The 22853-nt window shown below is 37.4% G+C and overlaps 1 protein-coding gene across 1 annotated transcript in view; it reads right to left on the bottom strand.

The window, feature by feature from the left end:
- The window catches only part of LOC150083541 (tyrosine kinase receptor Cad96Ca-like), a 60899-nt gene extending 38393 nt beyond the window's left edge, over positions 1–22506 (bottom strand). The window contains exons 1-2 of the mRNA XM_090377348.1: positions 22197–22506; positions 9303–9383 (exon numbers count right to left, since the gene is read on the bottom strand). Coding sequence (XP_090233474.1) covers positions 9303–9383; positions 22197–22248 — 133 coding nt within the window. The 5' untranslated portion in view covers positions 22249–22506. The remainder of the gene's footprint in view (positions 1–9302; positions 9384–22196) is intronic.
- Positions 22507–22853: the final 347 nt, after the last annotated feature.

A 22853-nucleotide genomic window follows, 5' to 3' on the forward strand; every position in this document is an offset into this window, starting at 1 on the left:
GTGCGACGGTACCGGCTTGTTTTTCGTCCCACAGTGCATCCAGGCGCCATCACTTCTCCAGGTAAACGACGCACACGTACCCGGCCAAATCCACATGATGCAACAGGAAACGTGATTCATCGGACCAGACGACCTTCTTTCAATCACTCAAGGTCCAGTTTCGATGCTCGCGTGCCCATTTACGTCTGAGATCGTGCCGGCCACAGTAGTCGTTGGAGACCTCCAGTTTTAAGATATTTCTCCAACACTTGAGCTCTATATGCAGTGGCGTTGTCGTTCATGAAAAGAAAATGTGGACCACCCGCACACCTAAAAAGACACATAGGGTTTGAGGATCTGTTCTCGGTAGCTCTGCGCAGTTAAGATACCCCTATCAAGAACATGAAGAGGGATGCGGCCATAGATCATTATTCCGCCCGACTTCAGAACATCGCCTCTGTAAAATTTCTTAGCTAAAATTACAGAAGGGTTTTATTTTATGAGAGGAATCTTTGCGAGAGCATCACGTTAAATATGGGTTAATCTCTGAAAATACGCCGCGTGTGTTTCCTTTTTGTGATATTCAAACACACACACTCAACGCCGTGGTATTGCACTACTTTAAAACAGATGGCATCGCCAAAAAATTAATCGGCCATTTATTTAAAAGAAGAGACATTGTTTCAGGACTAAATGAAATGGTCTGTCACAGCCTGTCTCGTAAGGAACCGGTCAAGATCCTTATCAAATAACAGGTGGTGTTTAGTGGAAAAACACAAGCAAGTAAAGAAGTTGTTCCATGCGAGCTGCAGTATACGAAATCAGTATTCAGAGCTGTAAAATAGCTAAAGCTCTCTGCTTAGACCGAAGTGTTGTCACTAGAGACAACTTGGTATCTGATGAAGAACGAGTTAGTCCTGAAAACAGGCTGTCATAACAGCCTCATCTTTTTGAACAAATGGCCAATTAACCTTTTGGAGAGGCCATGTGTTTGAAAGTAGTGCAATACCAGGGCAACTCGTTAAAAGGGGAAGTTTGTTCTTCTGTGTGGATTTACACTACATTGCATTATAATGCTGTTTAAATCTTGCTGTCCACAAAAACGAATGAAAGGACAAAGTAGCCCTGAAAGCACCTTATTTCTCCGAGTTCATATAACTTTGGCTTTTAATGTTATCACTTATTCAGTAAATTTCGTAACTTAGCGCGAACTGGTCTTGCAAATTACAGCTAAGTGGTTAGCAGGTGACCAGTGTGACGTCACTTTAGGACAGCTTGGAGAGAATGAAAACCCAGTGTGGGTACAGCTAAAAAAATGTATGCTTTATTAAATCTATGGTTAAGATATTCCATAAACAACGACTTACTGACGCTCACAATAGAGTTTTTACACTAGGGCAATAAAAAGAACACAAAGCGAAGGAACACAAAAATGGTTTTATTTTTATTCACAATAACCACCATCTGATTGAATTCTCTTATTAAACCATTCTAAAAAGTTTCCGAAAAGTCAGTGAAGGTGTCCAAAGAATGACGTTCAATTCAGCGGTTCTTTATGTCGTAAACTTTTCTTTTCTTTATGTCGTAAAGGTCTTGAAAAGGGAAGTTTTCACCTTGGGAAAGAGATCGGGAAAGCAGGGTGGATGGTTGATCTGTATAATTCCATATTTTGTCAGAAATGTCTTCACAACGAGTGCGGAATGGGCAGGGACATTGTCGTGTAAAAAAACCACTTGCTTTTCTCTCGAAATTGTGGCTTCACCCAGAAATGCACGAATTCCTTCCCCTTCAGGTACAAATTCTGAAAACCAGCATCAAACTCGAGCAAGGATAACAATCCCACAAGGAAAAGAATAAACCAGCAGCAAGCCATCGTGATATTCTGCATTCTCCTGCACAAAAAACCGCAGAAACAAAACTTTTTTCCAGAAAACCTATGGGGAATCTGCTGGACCCAGATCCACTGTATAGTACTGTATTTAGATTACAAGTTTCTCAAAGAACTAGCACAGACCTATACCCTATTCCGGGATGTCAGTGAATATTAGTAACTAATGGACTATTGGTACAGCATTTATCATCTTAAATGACAAGCGAAAGCCGGTGATATCGGTACTTCTTGAATAGAGACGAATTACAGTAGAAAAACACACGCAAGGCTTGGGAATTAGTTATGGTAGCACACACAAAGTATTTTGAAAGAACATTTAGGAGTGACAGGTGCTTGTTCACGTGTCCCTCGACTTTTTACCCCCGAACAAAGCCAGGTTAGAGTTGACATCTATACTCCCATCAAAAATATCTACGAACGTCAGCAAAATGATTTTTAAGCAGAATAATCACTGGAGATGAGTCCTGGATCCATCATTAAGAGCCTGAATCAAAATAAAGTTTACAGTGGAAGCATAGGACATTTTTCCACCGCCAAAGAAGGTAGTGTCCATAAGTCTGTTGGCAACGTATGATATGAAATTTTCGATGTGAAAGGCAATATTTACAGTCGGAAACAACATTATGGTGGTTCACTGTAATATTGTTTCCGATTCTGAGGCAGCAAAAACCGAAGTTCGGATGGTTACTGCTTTACCACAAGGCAGACAGCCTCAATTATTGAGAAACCTACAGGAATTAAGCATCTAAAGAGTTCCCAACCTCCCCATAGGTCACACATGCAGTGGCTCAATACGGTCTAATGTACCTTATATAACCCCTATAGCCAACAACAGAACAGAAGAGCTTTTCCATCTGATACTAAAATAATAAACGTCATTCAGGGCAATTTAAATCATCCTTCAAACAATGGCTTCACTGAAGGATTTACAAATGGGTGGAGCGATGGGACAAATATTGAAAAAGGAATAACTATCAGTAGTTCAATAAAACGTTTTTAAAATTTACTTTGCTTCAATCGTGATTTACTGATTTGTCATATAGGTTACCTGATAACAACCTTATCCACCCATGTGTATTATGTCCGTAAATTGCGCGTGTTCTCTGGTTGAGTTGCCTGTTTTTATAGAAGAAAAAAAATCTAGAGAAAAACCTTGCTACCCTTACCTGAGATCGATTAACTCAGCTAGGGAGTGAAACCTAGGGACCTAATTCCTTACATCATTGGCGGAATTGAAACTCGGACCTTTTCTACCCGGTGTGGGAAGGACGTTGATCATAACCACTGTACTATCACTCCTCGCAATATTAATGAAAAATGCTTATGCATATCCCATATGTACGTCAGCAATATGAAATAGTATATCTATAAAAAACAAGCAAAAAAAGAAGTCTGCTGATTGGATTCGGAACGTAACCCAACCATAATACATTTCCTATTTGGAAACATTTTCAAGATACGTAGTTTCGCTTAAAGCGAGAATTTCCAGGAAAACATTAATCGGGTTACTCAAAGGATACTTGTATATTGCCCCGAAGTCAAATTCAACACCTGGGAAAATATTTAGGCGTAATGTCGAAAGCCTACCTCATTACACACACCCACAGCTGAGATCGGGGTTAGTTCCAAGACCAGTTCTCAGACCTCTCACCAACCTCTGATACAGTGTGTGATTTGTGGAGCTAAGTCTGCATCCCGGAACACGACGATTGACCCACACTCTACACGTACCTAACTCCAAGGCCAAGGTAAAAAAGGGCCGGTGTTGATACCCACTTTCTAATACATGCAAATGTCACGTCCCTGGTGCTCGGTTGCATCCCACGCTTCGTGACGAATTAAAACAAGAAGGAAGCAAGGAAGAAGGAGCCTGTTTCCTTATTGTTTCTGCACGCAAGCGTGTGTTTTGGAGGAACCGGGAAATACCCTGCTGCAGTTTCACGTAGTTAACAGTTTCTTATCTTCAACGCGCTAATCCATAAATTGTCCTTTGTAATTACGCCGAATCTTCTTTAAGAGATATCCACTGATAAGCAAATTTCCCCATATGTCAACATCACTTTAAAATGATGCAAAATTATAAAATAAAAATGGAGATTTATTCAAACTGGAAGGACATTTCTATCCTTATTGTAACCGAAATGATTGCTAAAGCTGTAGCCATGAAGCATGATATTCTCTGTCGTTAATAACAGATTAGGACAAATTTTACATTTTTTTTTTTATCTTAACTCAGTTGTTTTCAGTTAATTCCACATGACCTTTTATAATTTGAGTCGTAAAGTAGGTTCGAATTCGTGAGGTACCGAGCTCTGTATGAATTGACGAAAATGTAATAGTTGGGCCCAAACTATAGGCCTCCGTAGCCGAGTGGGCAGGAGCGGGAGTGCAGTAGCACACGCTCTTTGAGTAGACCGGGGTTCAAGCCCCTGACTGCTGAATACGGTCGATCTGCCAACCCGCACTGGACCAGCGTGGCAGATTATGGTCCATTTCCCTCAACATGAATTGTTGAGGAGGCTTCCATCCTGCAGTGGGTTGATAATGGCTGCACTTTACTTTTTTATAGGCAAGCAAGGGGCTGTTCTTGGAAGGGCAAATTTCACAAGGGAGCCAAAAATCCACTGGCCAATACCGGTTACGATTAGCTCTGATCAACACTCAACGGCTTTTTGTACTGTTAGTGAGAATGATCAAGGTTACAGTGACCAGACGTCCAGGATTTAAGTCGTTTGTCCCTCACTGCAAGTTGTCCCGGATTGGACATGTAGCCTGCATACTTATACCATGAATCACGATTCTGCATCCTTGTGACATCTTTTGTCTCATAGATTGTGCAAGTTCAGTGCAATTTTGCTAAGAAAAACATCTGTACAGACGTCTAACAAGGAATGTAACGGAAGTTTAGCAGTTACTAGTGAGAAATGTGATGTCAAATACCGAAATTAAAGCGATAGCATACGGGGCCACGGTGGCCTTGTGGCAACGTTGCCGGCTTGCTGAATAGCTGATCGAGGTTCGATTCCAGCTGCTACCCTCATGGGAATTTTCTCAGGGGAATTTAGCATTGAGTTTGACGGTCTCAAACCGTGGTCGTGAGGTTTTTCACCGGGATTAACTCCGGTTTTCCCCTTACAACAGACAAACCGCCCTTCGCGACACCGAGGGTTACACGAAAATTTGATAGGGCTAGGGACGCGTGTAGAGATAAACTCCGCAGCGTTTTCGCTGCGGACTTTTCTCTTGAGGGAAGGGGAGTAGTGGGGCAGCCGCGACACCATCGTTGTGGGCAGTCTATTTAACAGACATTTTCTGCTCCTTAAAAGAAGGCATTGCATGCAATAATTTCAGCTGCAGCTAAAATCAATTGCTGGGGTTCATTACAAAAAAAAAAAAAAAATAAATAAATAAATAATAAAAATAATAATTGCTGGAATTCTGTTGGTGTGATTTTAATGAAACATTGGAAGGGTCCACAAATCTTTCTTACAGCAATATATAAAATTTCCTTAAAATCCATCCATCGAGAAGTTACTACATGCAGACGGACGGACAAAGTAATAATAATTGTAGCATTTCTATTAGTCCGATTTTGTGATATTTGGAGTGCTCAACAAAACAAAGGAAGCATGATTGTGACCTCATATTCTACAAATGGATTTCGGTAACCTCTTCCCAAGTCAAGGATGTTTTCACATAAAACATCTTTCGTACGTACAGGGTACACAAGCTTTAATTTTTTTTTTAAGAAGTATGATAATTTATTTTATAAGTTGAGTTCAAAGAAGTACATGTAATTTATATAAATAAAAAAAAAAAAAAAAAAAGTTTTTAGTGGAGGATGGGGGGGTTGTAAAATCGATGTCCCGCAATGGAATACTAAGAATCTAGTCACTTTAATCAAGGGTACAGTTGGGAGATAGGAAGGAGGATGATAACTTGAAACTCACCACCTCAGAGCATCCTATTCATGCTTAATTTGGGTTCAGGTCTTCGGAAAATATCCTCACGCTGAAGAAAGCTCTACCAGTTGCTCTCTATGATAAAAGAGAAAACTGTCCTATATTACAAGGAACTGATATCCTATAATGCCTCTAAAACGATTAACTTCAAATCACAGTTCCTCTATGAAAGATGCACAACTCCGTATGTGTTTTGCAGATTATATCTGCTCAGACCTCCAATCACCCCTTTTAGCCTCTTTCTTCAGGTAAAGATACCCCGAGAATAGGGCTGCGGACTGTACCCGTGAACTTCGATTGAAATGGGCTCTGCTTTGCAACAAGATCAGAGCTGCATAAATCGCGGGTCGTCTTGCATACAGACCTTCCTGAAATGGATGCAAACTGAAAATATATATTCAGTATGTCACCTTATATCGTCCGGCAGTTAGGGTCAGGTAAAGATCATCTGCTCGATCATGTAAAAAAATTTTTTAGGGATACTTTTCTTTATCTGTTTTCAAAATCGGGATATCGCATTTGGATGAATATTTAGGACCATTTTCTCCTAGTTGTGATCTCGCTTTCATCCTGCTGATTAATCTCCACTGCAATGAATCAATCATGCGCAGTGTGTCCGTGTCAGAGGATGCGTTACTCAAATACGCTTGGTGTACGTGCACAATCGAACTGAGTGATGCACACTGCTCTGTTTAAAACTATCCATATTTGCACATCAGCACGAGATGTTAAGAATTAATACATCATTTGAATTTTTAGACAGATTTCTACTCTAGCTTGTCTTTGTCTGCGATGTAGCACACCAATTATTTTGATACAAATTAAAACAAAAGTTATGTAGAAGAATACTTAGGCCTTCTGCCGCGAATAAATTCCTAAAATTTAACCTTGTCTGTCCCATAGTTTCACGACAACTTGAATTTCTCCCCATGAAATTCTAAGTAACATAGAAGCTATTACTCTCCGAATTGCCCAAACCCTTGTTAAAAAGTTTCCTCAAAGTTGGAAGATAATTGGCATTTTGGACATCCTACCTCCAATAATCAGTTTTATTTCATTTCCATTTCGTATAGGTAGCTTTGTTTAAGGATGCAAGTGACATCATGAAAATTTTGTGGTTACTTATCTATTTCCTGTAATAAATGTATAACACTGAAATGTTTGGCCTACCCAATGAATTATAGGTTTTATTTCTTCTAAGAATATGGTGTAATTACTGCATTCAACAAACGCTGCATATTTACAGCAGGTTTTTCGGCCCGAACTTCAGAGAAGATGAACTTGAACATTACCTGTTTTCCGTCAAGGTGATGCAACCTGTCACGTTGTAAAAATGAAAATGTAATTGCAGCCATAACAATTTAGCCTAACGATTACTTCGCTAAATGGTAGGCAAGGTCAGAGCCTTCAAGAATCAAACTGGCCGATTCGAAGAACACCACAAAGAAGTGGGTTACTGCAAATGAAAACAAATTTATACAAAAGCGATACATGAACTTAAATTGTCTTAAAACTATGTTCGCAAATCATGCATTACTTGTCAAAAGTTGTGTTATTTTAGCTTCTGTGTGAGTTCGGATCTCTGTTACCACTAGGTTTGGCTTATTTTGTCTGCAGTATCGATAAATTGGACAAGCTGAAAAATTAATACCACAGTTACGATATACAATGACGAAATGTTAAATCTTAGGGTCGTACCGGCGAAATTGAACCCCTCGGATATTTTGTTGATAATTATCTCCTATGTACCAAACTTGTAGGGTTTTTTTTTTTCTCAATAATCAGTAAAGAAAGTTGATAATATTTGCCGATTTTTCAACTTTCTCATGTCTTTTGAGTACTGTTCCCTAGAATAGGGCTTTTGCAGCTCTGGTTCTGCTGAATCTCCTTGAGGAAACCAGTACTAATTAACAATAAATTAAAAACAGTAATACATGAGCACAAATTAAATGAAAATCAATGATAAAAAAATGAGCAGAACATTTGCAGAATTGATGGGATCCTTTCGCAGCACTCTATAATCCAAGAACACACTGAAAACTACTCCTCTAGACAGTTCAATTTTGGATTTTTCTTGACCCGTTTCGAAAAGCTTTATCCCAGGCTTTTCTTCCCCTACATATTTTTAACTCATCATTCAAAATTAAAAAAACCTTCCCAAAAATCCTTTCTATCTCATTAAAAATTTCATTGAACCCAGTTTGAAAATCTTTCCTAGAAAATTGCAAAATATCTACCATCTGTGGATAAGTCATTTTTAACTTGATAATACATACTTTAACTTATATTCATGAATATAGGCATAATTAATATCGGTAGTAAATCTGAAATTGCAAAATAACAATCCTGAGAGGCAAATACATATACCATAATTATTAGTTGTCTCTATATCTCGCCATCTTCATGTTTTTACCTCCTTATGTCAAGAAAATAATTTTTATAATTATGTTAATTAGAAATGAATTAAATTTTACTTTAGATTATTTAATGTGAAAGAAAAGAAAAAATGTTTAGTATTTATTGTTAAACTGTCCCTATGTACCAAATTTGGCGAGAAATTATTTTAAAATACATTTAATACTTTAACATGAAATATTTTCAGCAACTTAAATTACTTTTTGAAATACGCATTAAATAAAAACAGAATAAAAATTAATAACACCGTGTCTTACAAGTTAACCGTTTATTTGGAGTAATAATCCCACTTACAACGTAATCAAATTGGGCAATAATTAGATTATTATGTGTCCCTAATAGATAATTGTCGAGGGGAGGGGGATGTTTGGGCTAGCCGTCCACATTCCTGAAACCTCCAATGTTACATTTTGTCTGTCACCTAGATGCTGACCCGGATGTCCTATGTGGACGACGCCTTAAGAAAGTCCGGAATATCTCTTAGGAAGTCGAAACAAGTAACTAAATTAGTAAGCAGTTTTAAACTCACGAATTTATATTATAATTTCGCATTGATTAAAAAATATATTTCTTGTCGCTTTGATTCACCTATCAAAATACTGTGCGCATTCATTTATTTTCTTTTTAATAGCTTGATAGGAATAAATATTTATTCCATTTAGCGCCACCTTGGAATTAATATTCTATTTCCAAGGTGGCACTAAATAGGATCTTTCTAGTTCCATGGGCGTGTCTTATTTTTGCTATCGAAAAAATAAGACACGCCCACTTAAATGACAACTTACTTAATTTCTTTGCATACAGTGATGTTAGTCTATTTAAAAACTTTACAGACTTCAACTAAATTAATCTAATCAACTAAAGATTCTGGCTACTTTGTTTTATCATTTAATGTCATATATCATGACAACTTAAATTTTAGAGATGCACAAACTGCTCCAATTACTTTTTAAGGAATTTTTATAACTTCAATTTATACTGTAAAATTGAAAGTTACAGGTAAAAAAAAAAAAAAAAATTAGTCAATCAAATTTCAAATATTTTATATTTCTTACCGACAGGTTCATTTTCAGGGATAAGCCATTCCCTTTTAAAATCAAACACAGGCGGAGTGTTCTGGCCTGGAAATCCATGACCTATAATAAATAAAATATTTTAAATTCATAAAAATAATCGAAATTCAAATATAATAATAAAAAACTGTGTGGTCAGCACCATGACCTAATATCTTATACGAATGTACATGGTATACGTTCATAAGTTAATATATTTAAGTACTAAATTCTCAGTTACTAAAATTTCTCTCAAACGTAAGCAAGTTTTATATAGTTTGGCACAACTAAAAATAATAAACGTTTAATTAAAATTTGTGTATTAAAAATGGCAATCCAGACAACTTATTGTAAAAAACATTTTCTCTCGGAAGCGTTCCCATATCGAGCAATCAATTTTCTTGGAAATTCTGCGATGTTAATTAATGTCAGAGCGTTACTAGTGTTATAAATGATAACACTAATAACGTCTTATAAAGACATTATGCAGTGATTAGAGGCGCGTGATCGCATCATATAAGGCTTCGACGTAAAAAAACGAATGGGAAGAGTGTCTCTGGTGTCAATTGGTGACTTTCGCCAAACACTGGCCCCTCTTGGTAGAATCGGGGTCCTCCCCACACCGGGTGGAAAAGACCCGAGTTCGAGTCCTGTCGATGACGTGAGGAATTTTTGTGGACCTTTTTAGCGATGTGGCCGAGTTAGTCAGTCTCAGTCGAGGTAGAATGGCTTTTTCTCCCGGAAACTCGGGTTTTTCATCCAGCAAACAGAACACACGCAATTTACAGACAGTATATACGGAGCAATATGGCCTTACTCATTTATGCTTCTGAAACCCAACAACAACAACCACTGCTAGTCATTCCACGTGGAACGAAATCTGATGAGCAATGTGCCTACCTTTAGAGCTTCACACATTCGGAAGCTTTGCAGGTAGTGTTCTTCCACACAGTGTGGAAAAATGCTGTATCTGTCGAACGCTTCGCGGTTTTCCCTTCAGCAAAACAGGCGAGTGGCTGTATGCTAAGCGACAAGGCAACTGAGGCTGTGAGATGAGACGACAGTATATTGTGTCTCTAAAATGAGTGTATTCTGTGGTCAATTTGCTGGCTGAAGCACCAGAGTTTTCGGCAATAAAAAATCATGAAACCTTGCCCGAGATAGACTAACTTAGTCAAGTTGTGAAAAAAGTCCACGAAACTTCTCTCCATTTGATGAAATTCGAACACAAGTATTTTCCACCTGTGTGGGGAAGGAAGATGATTATCTTCACGCCCGCTGCTTACTCTACTGAATCAACGTTTGGAAGAGGTTAGGCCAACAGCCTAATTACCCATTTGTTGAATAGTACGATTGCAACAATACAAGTATTTGTATATTATTAGCCATATGGTGCAAGGAAGCCTGAGGCTTTTGCAGCAACAGCCAAAAACAGGAAACCCATCCTCTAGGATGGGTTTCCTGTTTAGATTACACAAATTTTACAAGACAGTACACTGATATTTCATAGCCTGTCGTAACCGCGAGGGCCTTGTTGGAGAGTATGCTGAATGCCTGCTGTAGAAAATAAAGATACTGCATCTAATAATTATTTCATTTCATGAAGCAACCGTAAAACTTGAAATAAAAGAAATAGTGGCTCCTTGTCAAAGCCATTATGCAATCAAAAAATTATGCGATCAATTCCACCAAAGGTGCTTTCTCATTTGGCTAGCAATGCGCAAAATTACATGTCTGTTACCACTATATCAAACACCAACTGACGCTCCAGACAGTTGAGAATTTCTCAACTGTCTGGAGCTACCAGGTGTGCCTCCTTATAACTTGAAACACAATATGTGCTATAGGAATTTGGATCCACAGCCGTGTCAACCTGGAAGTCTGCACGCCACCGAAACTAGGCGCCAGCGCTCAGGGACAGCAAAACTCATTACTGGGACCTTTTCACGTAATGAGGGGCGACATTTCCCTATTTGTATCTAGGTTCAAACTGCTCGACAAGGTTCCGTCTAGACTTTCCCAACACTGCAGTGAAATAAGATTTACTACGAAGAAGCTTAGGTCACATGTTATCGAAGCCACCGCACAATTCGCCATTCAGCAGATCTGGATGTATTCATTCTAAGCGTTTAAATCATCTGCTTTTATCAGGTTAAGCGACCCCAGCTCACTGTTCAACTGTTTTCCATGAGTATCAGGTTGAGGGAAATAATTGAATAATAAATTTACCCCCGCATATCAAATATTCAATTATTTCTCCCAACTTGCCAGAAAGCCCATGTTTTTCTCATCACTAGTTCCATGTTGGCTCTTCTACAGTTAGTAATTGCGAAAAACCTATTCGAATGGTAAAACATGCAACATTGTCTATATTAATAAAATACTGACCAGTACTAATAAATGTAGCATAAAAAATCGCCTGTGTACCCTGTACGCACGAAAGATATTTTATGTGTAAATATCTTTGACGACACCTACTAAATTCGAACAGCTAGAACCGAAACTACATCGTTCATGCTCACGCCCACTGCTTACTCTACCGAATCAACGTTTGGAAGAGGTTAGGCCAACAGCCTAATTACCCATTTGTTGAATAGTACGACTGCAACAATACAAGTATTCGTATATTATTAGCCATATGGTGCAAGGAAGCCTGAGGCTTTTGCTGAAACAGCAAAAAAAAAAATTCTTAGTTACCCTAAGAGAGAGAATGATGATATCCAGCCCGGGACCCTGGGTGTGCCAAGCCCATACTCACGGTTAAATATAAGTAACAATACAAATACTGTACTTGTATTGTTACAATCATACTCTCATGTTACTCTGCCATACTTTCTCGCAAATTACACATGCAGCGCTAACGAGATCTGCAAGAAACGACACTATCCAAGCATGATACGCTATCGAAAAAAACTGTGACTTTGCTCAGGATCTCAACGACTACAAGCGCGAGATGGTAACGCTGCACATTCCATTTCGCAAGGAGGAATCAGAGATACTGTCAGAGATGAAATATGTCAAGATCTACGACGACAATGAAGAGCTCATACTAGATCGTAAATTGTATGAATCGGACTTAATGTTCTCAAAACGATTGAAATATGTAAGACGATGTGTCAAGACAACGACGACGGTGACCCGGACGAAGCATGCGGTAATGGCCTGCATAGTTTTGTAACGCGACTGCGAGAAGACTCCTTTCGAAACTTTTACAATCATCCAAACAGCGAGTGAATGAGGATCTAAAGCTCGCCACTCAACCGACTCAGCGCAATTGCAAAGAAACGCGAAAACTTGATGACCAACGAGGACTTATGCAACTTAATGAGAATGACCAATGACAAGCAAAAGATTCTACTCATACATGTAATTTGGAGTTATCTCCCAATCTCGAACCGATTCAAATATTCTTGACCGACCCAGCCGGTTGCAGAAAAATGTTCATGATTGGCCTCTTGATGGAAATATACAACCTCTTCAGTAATACAGACGGGTACCATAACGCCTACATTACATGCGCTTCAACTGGTAAGGCTGAAGATCATAATATTTACATTGCAAACAAATGCTATACGAACAAGTTATAACAAAAACATTCCGTTGATGACTGGAGGTATTTCTAAAGTGCTCTCTCTCCAATTAAGGATTTTTAGTCTCTACATTTAAATGCTTAACTTTTATAACTTTCTTGGCTTGAACAATAACTAAATTTAACTCTGATTCAGACCTGTAACAATCAGGTAAAAAAAAAGGTAATTACTATAAACCTATACGTAATTTAGATTATTGCAAGGTCTCGTATAAAGCCAAGTACTTTAGGTAGTGTATATATAGAAAGGTCTTTCAAAAGTACAGTATGTACAAAAAAATTCTGGGACGTAAGGCAGAGCCAAAAATAAGAAAAACAACACTGGTCATATAAACATGTATTCAATTCTGAATGGTTACGGAGCTATGGCTGTTTAAATTTAAAAAGAAAAAAAAAAATTATGAACTTTGAATAATAAAAACAACACCGTCTAAGATGGTGTTGTTTTTATTTTATATCCTGGAATCCGTCCCAGAATTTTTGAACGTACTTTTGAAACATCCCGTATACATAAAAAAGGTACTAATTGTATAAGCCTAATGTTAATTATTCGCAAAACCTACAATGGACATTGAGTTGGTGATTACGAAATCCTATTGGCAAGGTGTATACAAATCTAACCTTCATGCTCCTATAATTTTCCCAAGTACAAACTCGCTTAGTACATTGTAATGTATTCAGTTACGATGTATATAGTCTGTAATTATGAATAGCTCAGTCCCTAACTCTGTTCAGTATATATTCGTGTGATTGTAAAAACTTCACTACTGGCAAAGACACCTGGACATAGTATCTTCGATCTATCACGATAAATCTCCTTAAGAGATTATTATTGAATTTAATGAGCCGTTTGTCCTTTTCTTTTGAAGGCCACGGCATGCATTATTCAAGACCTTCAAGTTCCGACAGTGTCAGCGTTGAAAATCAAAAGCTGAAGATCAACTAGATTCGCTTTGCCGATTGCCGGGGCTGTCTTTTTCTTATGTCTAACTGGGAACAACGTCCATTAAGCCGATCCGGAAAAAAACATACTAGAAAGACGAGTCTACAGTTAGTCTGCGATTTCAAAATAAGAGAACAAAAACAACTGAAGATTTTTCACTTTTTGTGCCTTTTCTTTTTCCTTTAATACAGGATGCTGTGTTTAAATAACAGTGAACCGGTTACCTAAAATAGAAGTGGCTGAAAATTAGATTTCGTCAGTGGTGAATTTGAAGGCCAATAAAAATATACATTTTTATAGTCTGAACTGCTTTGGAGAGGATTTCTGATCAACTTTACAGACTCGATTTTCTGCTGCAGCACGAATTTTTCCAGCTAGGTGCAGAGCCGCCATTTCGTTAGGTACTATAGGCACTGTGTCTGAGGTCTACACAAAAACAGGACTCCCAAAAAATATAATCCAAACACAATTCAATTTTATTCCAACAATAAAATTTTACTAATTAATTTTTAAACGCACATTCCTTTGGTTCATTACGAAGCGTTTTTTAATTTATTTCTATTATTCGTATTTAATATATTTGAGATTAAATCTATTGAAGCACAGTATTACATATTATATTAATTAATAAAAATACGTATGTTCATAGCAAAATTATGTCAAATCTTATTTGCACTTGTTCTGGAACTTGGTGAAATTTATGAAAAAATTAAGGGGGCTCAAGATATAAAGACTGGGAACTCTGTTATAGGGTTTTAGGCACATAAGCAACTTAGGCTATATTGTGCTGTATATAATGTCTGTAAATTGCATGTGTCCTGTGGTATGTTTTTCTGGGTGAAAACCCGAGTTTCCGGAAACCAAAACGATAGTACCCTTGCCCAAGATCGACTAACATGAAAATTCCTCCTGTCACTGATGGAATTCGGACTCGGGTCTTTTCCATTCGGTGTGGTGAGGACGGTGATTATACCAACTGTGGGCTTCAATGAAGTCTTTCCAGAAATATTAATCAAATATCATGTTCAGCTCAGTAATTTCACAACTTTTAATTTTATTATTTAAAGTTCACTAAACTCTTCTTGTCAAATGCAGGGTCTCCTGTTGTAGTCTGGAAATGGTTTCTTAGGGCGACCCCTCAAATCGACGTTCGCTCTCGAAGGGCGGATGTAGGCTGTTTTTCTGTATACCGGCAAACTTTTGCTGAGTTACTGTGTCTCGTTTATTACAATACATATCAAAATTTCGACCGTGACCCATGTCGCATATTACAAAAATATGTTTGCTATTTTTGAAGTATATAAAAGACTTGAAATGTTAATAAATTCTCAGAAATGTAAAGAACTTAACTGAGCCATATTCGCACGGGAATTGAAATAATGACATCTTTATTTTATTTGGATTCTCCCCCCCCCCACATTTTCACTTTAATCTTTTTTTATAAAGTTGAATTTTTTTCGTAGAATATGGTTACCCCTCCCCCCTAATCGACTGCCTAATTTGCCTATATGAACGGTGCTCCCTCGAACTTTGTATCCTAGGTGCCCGCCTAGAATGTCAATGTGGACGAGGCTCCCCTGGTCAAGTCCACACACTTATTTATCCAGTACCTTTTAAAATACACCATAACAAGCATTTCAGTGTCAAATACAATTGGGTAGGCAAAAAAAAAAAAAAAAAAAAAAAAAAAACACAGATAGGAATCGCCGATTCCTGAAGAAAGTGATGCAAGCAAACCGAGCTCCACAAATTTTTTTTTTACAGCAGAAAACTGCTGCTCACATCACATCAACGAAGTTGTAGTCTGTATAGACAAATTTTATGGAATGGACCATGTTCAAACAGTCAAGCATGGGTGTGGGGAATATCTGGGGAAAGTAATCTGCTGCAATGTATGAAATTCGGAGCAGGGTTTGATCATGGAATTGGCTGTTTCTTATAGTCCTAACTCAGATGTGCGATTGTAATGCTAGAAACCATCAATGTCCAGTTGTACATTGACACGTTGGATAATTCCGTCGCGTACTAAATATGCGACGGAATTGTCCAACGTGAATAATGCCCCATCACATATAGCGAACAATGTAACACCTGATCTGAGATAAAACAGCCTCATGATTCTCCTGGCTAGCCTAGAGTCCAGAACGGATTCCTCCAATCAAAATTTACAATGAACTGAAACGTCATATCAGGGCCGGTCAATTGTTCTTTTATAGATGAACTAGTGCTTACACTGGAAGAGGAACAGGCACAGATTCCTGCTACCTACTATAAGAATTGATTGAAAATGTCCCACGACGGATCGATGTTGCCAGGACAATTGGGAAGAATGAGCATGGAAATTAGTAGTATCAGTAATTTCTTTGACGTTATCCAGTGATATTAATCAGATGAAATTGATATCTGGAGTTGTTCACTATTATTCTTCTGGTGGTAGCAAAAGCGAAAGCTGTGAATACGTTTAAATAATCACGGCTATGAGTAACCATTTGCAAACACGGATCTAAAGAAATTTAATGTGTGTTTATGGTGTAAGATTATTATCTTCCCCAACTATATTATTATTATCATCATCATTTTATTTCGACTACATTTGGAACTATTTTAGATGATATTAAAAGGAATAAACCATGGAATTATGGCCAAAATTACTTTCGAGTTAGAGAAACCTTTTTAATAGAAAAACGATACAGCTTTCGACCTTTAACTCTAATATTAGAAATGTTATCTATTATATGAATAAGAGAATCCCTGTCAGTACAATTTTCCTTTACCATCAATTTTTAATCTGGTATGATTTATCAACAGTGCACATATTCGTACCAATAGCAAGTAACATAGTTTGGGACGGCTAGTTGGGTGAAGCCTTTTAGCCATCTGGATCTCATTGTTGTTACAACAATGTATGAAGATTGGACGCTCTTTCTCTAATTTTCAGTGATTGCTGGATCCCGTTTTGCTCATTATCTACGTCAACAACGTAGATATAAAACAATATTTCTTATAACGATTCTATGTATGCTCGATGACCAAAAATTTGTAGGTATGTATTTACACGACAACACTAAAAAAAGATCACCTAGTAGTTTCTAACTATCAGAAAGTAGACGCGACAAATGACACATTCTTTAATAAGACAAAACCAAACGCCCATTTCCGTTTCCTATTTGTTTTTTCATTAACGATGACGATCGACAACCGCTTTTCATTTCCTCAAACAACTGTTATGACAGTAGTTGTTTTCTTTAACGGATCTAACTTTCAAAATAAGGAAATTATGATAATTATTGCAAAACTATTTATTCTTCCTCATCTGCAATTCTCTATTCAGTCCCATCTTTCAGAAAGAAGTTGCATCGCTCCATTACTTGAATCTGTTTTACTATCATTTGAATCGATTTTCGAATTATTTCATTGCATGTTCAAATAATGTTGTTGTTGTTTGGCTTTTAGGAGCATTAGCAACTAAGGTCATATTGCTCCGGGGATATGCGGTGGTCATTCCTTGACCTTTCCGCATCTTCCGTATTTGGTGGTCACGGGCTCGAACCACGGTCTAATCAAGAAGCGTGTGCTACGCACTGCCGCTCCTGCCCACGGAGGCACCCTTAAATAATGTCTTTAATATTGCTTTCTTACATGTCCACGCACACTACTCCTACCAAAATATTAAAGAATTACCTAATAACACGTAGGTCTCTCTTTAGTGGCGATCACAACCACAACCCCATGAATTCGACTAGGTGTGCAATGTCCCTGATGATGTTATTCCATTCATATATGAGAATGACCTTCAGATTTGCTAGTTCGTTGGTTATTGAGGTTGCTGGTTGATTGATTATTGACGAATCGACGTATTATATCGATTAGTATCACACCCAAGATACGTACGACGGTATCTCGGTTGTGTCTTTTCAGATGATCCCAAAGGCCCTTGACTGGATTCCTGTTCGAAAGATGTGCGGGTCATGGTAGTTGCTACATATCGCTAGAGGGAACGATTCGCGTCCTGTGGCATTGTCGTCTTTGGACAGCGTGTCGCCATCCGAGTATAAATAAATAAAATAAATTTTCTGTTTATACTCCGGGACGACCAAACGGTCAGAGGAGTTAACAAGATAGACAGAATACAAGAAACAGCACCGTATTCAGTAGTCACGGGCTTGAACCCCGGTCACTCAAGGCACGTGTACTTATGCACCCGCGCGCCAGTCCCTAAGAATGATCAGATTCGCCTTCAGTGATGGATCCCACTTCAAAATAACGAGAAAGGGTACTGCCGTACCACGAAAACGTTTCCAAACGCAACCACGACAGGCCTCCTCTTTGTGTTGAACATATTTAGGATATAATGCCTATCTGCAGTTTCCTCTACAATATCATTCATACTTTATACTAAACAATATAAATTGTGATTTTTCTGAGCACAATACAAGTTTCTAGTACCCCCATCAATCACTGTCTTTCTCAATACCACTGTAAACAGATTCGTCTGTACTAACCACACACGAGAGGCTTTTAGATTGATATACAGCCGCGTACACATTATTCTGCGCACTTTGTGTGTTAAACTGATGTAAATTGGTTTCAGCCGATCTTGAATACTTTACTCATTTTCTACAATGCTTCCTTCCGATTTTTGCGCGACATAACGAGCCAGAAATTTGCAGTCTGTAATGAAGTAGCTTGGGTGCGCGAGCATTGTTCGCACATCTTGCGAGGTTGCTGTCGCTTTTTTTTTTTTTTTCCCTTCTTTTAGGCGCATCAGCAACTTATATTGTGACGTATATATTATGCCTCTAAGCTGCGTGTGTTTCGTGGTCAACTTTCTGTTCGCTGAACGAAAAACCATGCTACCCTCATCTGAGACCTACTAACTCAGCTACGTTGTGAAAAATACCCATAAAAATTCCTCGCTCCACGGACGGGATTCAAACTCAGGTTCTTTCCAGACGGTGTAAGGAGGACGGCGATTCCAACAACTATATTATCCACGAGGACCCATCACTTGTCGTTACCCTGATACACCTTTAGTGGAGCAACTGAGACTCTCCTTATAGGGCTGTTGTACCACTTAACACATCACGGCTAAGTCACGGCGAACCGAGCTCCACAGAAGTGGAAGAGGGAGTTGCATAGCATGATTTTTTTTTCAACGGCAGAACTGCTGCTCACATGACATCAACGAAGTTGTAGTCTGTTTCATTTACCTGCTACAGAAGACGTGCATATACTGGAACACTGAATTTTCCAATAAATTGGTGGGACATTGAATATAAACGAGAGCCTCCCAAAAGGTCCTAAATATCTGCACTCTTAATTTTCATATAGTCCACATTATTCTACAAACGTTTTTCGCCAACGTGCAAGAAATGTTATGCTGCCAAAGAAGCCTCATCTATGAAACCAGTGACGAATCATTGTATTCTGGATAACCGATTCAAAAAATTCCTTTCTACCCCCAACTCACTGAGTAGAGTATTCCTCAGAGATACTAACACAAGTCAACAAGGAGTATGATAAGGTTGCATTCTGATAGTCTTATTAATTAAGGAATAGAATTTATTGTATAATCATACATATAAAGATTTTCATTTTTTATAATTAGCATAGGAAACCACTAACTATTTATTAATATATAAATAAATAGCACCAGCCCGTCGTTTAAATATGTAAATTTATTTGCTGTGGAGGTGAAGACGCTGTGGAAAACAGTCCAGTTTTAGCTCATATGAATGGATTCAGAGAAATTATTAAATGTCTCCGAATCCATCCGTAGATTTTAAAGAGTAAAAGAACCAAGACTAGCTCTTTGAGATGCCATATTCTTAAATATAAATGGATAAATTTTTTACCAGGTTCCCACTGGGATGTCGCGACGTATTTAATTTGCTGCGAAAATTTAGAAACGCAATGTCACAAAAAAAGTCTTAGATATAATTTTTATGTGTGCCAAGAAAATCTAATACGTTAAATTTTTCTGTGAGGAACTGTGAAAAGGTTTTGACCTCTTTATTATTTTGCCTAGGTCATGGTCCACTGCTAATAAACACACAGTTCAATAAATTTATACCATTCTCCTATTCAGCTTCCGCATTAGTTATTTGAATGAAGCTTGATACTTTTGGTATTTTATTACTTTTTGAGAGTCATAAATATTTCATCACATTATAATGTATTTTTCTGGATAAAAGTTCTTAACTTTTGCCTGAATTATTATAGTTCATTTTGATTACTGTCTACTTTTTTTTTAATGCCACCACAAAGAAATACCGGAGTACAAAACAAGATCGGGAACGATTTTCATTCCAAAAAAGGTATTATGTGTCACATGCAAACGATTTTCCAAAAGGTATTATGTGTCACATGCTTGCATGTGTCACATAATACCTTTTGGAATGAAAATCGTTCCCGATCTTGTTTTGTGTTCCGGTACATGTATTTCTTTGTGCGTTGTTCCAATAACATCTGGTGGGTGCGAATGAGATACTTTCTTGGAATAAGATTTGGCAGCTTTTAATGTATATTATAACTGGTTAATAGCTCCGATTACAATTAATATTACGACATAGGTACTTTAACCGATCAGTACAAGTTTTAATAGCCAGATGTTTAATATTTAATTCATCCTTGTGCCTTTTCTTGCACAAAATTATTAACAGAAGGGATTACTGCATCAATAAACAGGCGTTTCTTCTCTGTATTTTTTAGTGACTATTTCAGACTTATTTAACGAAAGTTTCCAAATCTGCTGTGAACAGACAGTCTCTTTCTCCATTTTTTCTAAAAGACGATTAATATCCACTATACAAGATTCTCTTCTTTCTATCGAGCTGCTTAATTAATATCTTCGGGATCCGCAATAAACAATGCCAAAAATATCTCTGACAAATATCTGATCTCAGTTTAACTACTTTTGAAGGTATAAACCTTGACTCGTACCTCAAGGCATTTGTAGTAATAATTATTACTAAATTCTGTAGATTAATTCCTCGATGTAACTGCATCGATGTAATTGAATAACAAAATTGGTTATTATAAGATTAGTATCCTTAAAATATAAATATTTTAAAATTAAAATATATTAGTAATTACACCCTCGTGTAATTACTAATTAATATATTTTGCAAAAAAAAAAAAAAAAAAAAAAAGAAAGCAAGCAAGCACACACACGGAGAGATCTTTTTGATCTAATAATTTGACAGCCATTATAGTTTACATAGGGCGATGCACCGGCATAGGTTAAAATAAATTCAAGTTCAACGCCAAACTGATTTGATTATCATTTGTATAAATAAAATTATAAAAAAAAAACAAAACTGGTTTATTTTATTTTTTCTCATTTGGTTTATTCAAGGTTTCATAATCTTTCACTATTCAGCGTAATGTGTAGTAAATGGTTTGGTGCGGTCGCATTAATGTAACTCAAGTCTAAAGTGTCTCTGTGCCAACCATTTATGTAAACATTCTACGACTAACCGGTCAACATAAGTCAAACATTACTTGAAGCGATGACAAGTTCATGCATTCCTCTTACGACTACGCATACCAACGCAGAATCTTACCATCCCTGCTGCGACATGAACTACATTCACGAGGTCATGTTCACGTAGGTAACGATGTTGATAAAGAAAGAAAAGTATAACTTTGTAAGGTCTCTTGCTTTAGCAGTGATCTTGTTACTGTTTTCATGACAACAAATGAACGGGAGGGGTGGGGGATTGATACTTTATGTATGCTATGCATCATATTTATTTAGGTGCTATACTTTTGAATAATTTATTTAAAAATAAAGTAAAATCTAGCAAAGATTACTAAATATCAGTAAATATTTACTTAATCTTAAATGTGAAAAAAAATTTGTAAGGCATTTTTTTTTTTTTATGCCACCACCTTGAAAACGTTAATAATAAATATTTAGCATTAATTATTAAGGTAACAACTGAGAAGAGACACCAAACGGCAATTTTTTTAAATATATACTACGGGGAAATTCAAGTCCATAACCAAATATAGATTAGCTCGTTTTTATTCTTCGGAGGGGCTGTGAAGTATTAAAATTAAAACAGGGATTTTTTTAGTTTCATTATTTTTATTTTTTATCGTAATATATTTTTGAGCAGAACTACGAAAATACACCTGGTTAAATAAGCACAAACGCAGACGAAAAAACTAACGTAGCTCGTTGTACAATTTGTTATCATGGCTCGTAAAATAATACCCGCAGTGGAAAATAAAGAAAAGGTAACGTACTTAACTAGTATTTCTCCTAAAATAACGACGTAAATATATGCAATACATATCCTTTGTAAAAATAACGCTTATTTTCTTTTTAATAAATACGGTCGAAATGACCTCCACTTACCTGTAGGCCATAATAAACTTGTGGAAGCCAAACAAAACAACACAACTAACATGACTTCACGCTGTGCTGACTGAAGGCAGATGTTCAGGTTGGTAAGATACCCAGAAAAATAAAACAGCAAACGCACTCTAAATACTTTAAAAATCGTGTCCGTAAAAAATATATAAAAGTTCGTGAATCTCCGCCATTCTGTGCGCAATACTTGTTGATCAAACTACAAACTAAAGAGGAACACATCCGAAAAGCAACATAGAAGTCAAGCCGCTTCTTCTTGGCAGCACCAACAACTTGACAACCCTAATCCTACTACTATTACTACGAGAAGCAGCAGAGGCGAAATGTTCGCGGGTGAAACCGGTCATACTCCGAGTGGCTGGTTCCGACAGTTTGCCTTAAGGTACGAAGTGAGAAATGAGGGGAATGAAGACTATTTACCCCTCTTTTATCATCCCATTCCATGCCCCTCTCTGCAGCTGTTGTTTGGCTGGTTTTTAAGCATAAACGGCCTTGCAGGGCGAGATGACTGTTCCCGGACGAACTGTAGCTTCTTGTCCAATAGCCTAGTAACCAAACTTAAAGTGTAGGGGAAAAGGTCATTACACTCAGCTCGTGACTAATGTGTGGAAACACCTAAATAAAATAAGGAATTAAAAAAAA

Source organism: Mastigoproctus giganteus, chromosome 7, assembly GCF_048544385.1.
Source record: "Mastigoproctus giganteus isolate SK-2022 chromosome 7, ASM4854438v1, whole genome shotgun sequence".
NCBI classification, from domain to species: Eukaryota; Metazoa; Arthropoda; class Arachnida; order Uropygi; family Thelyphonidae; genus Mastigoproctus; species Mastigoproctus giganteus.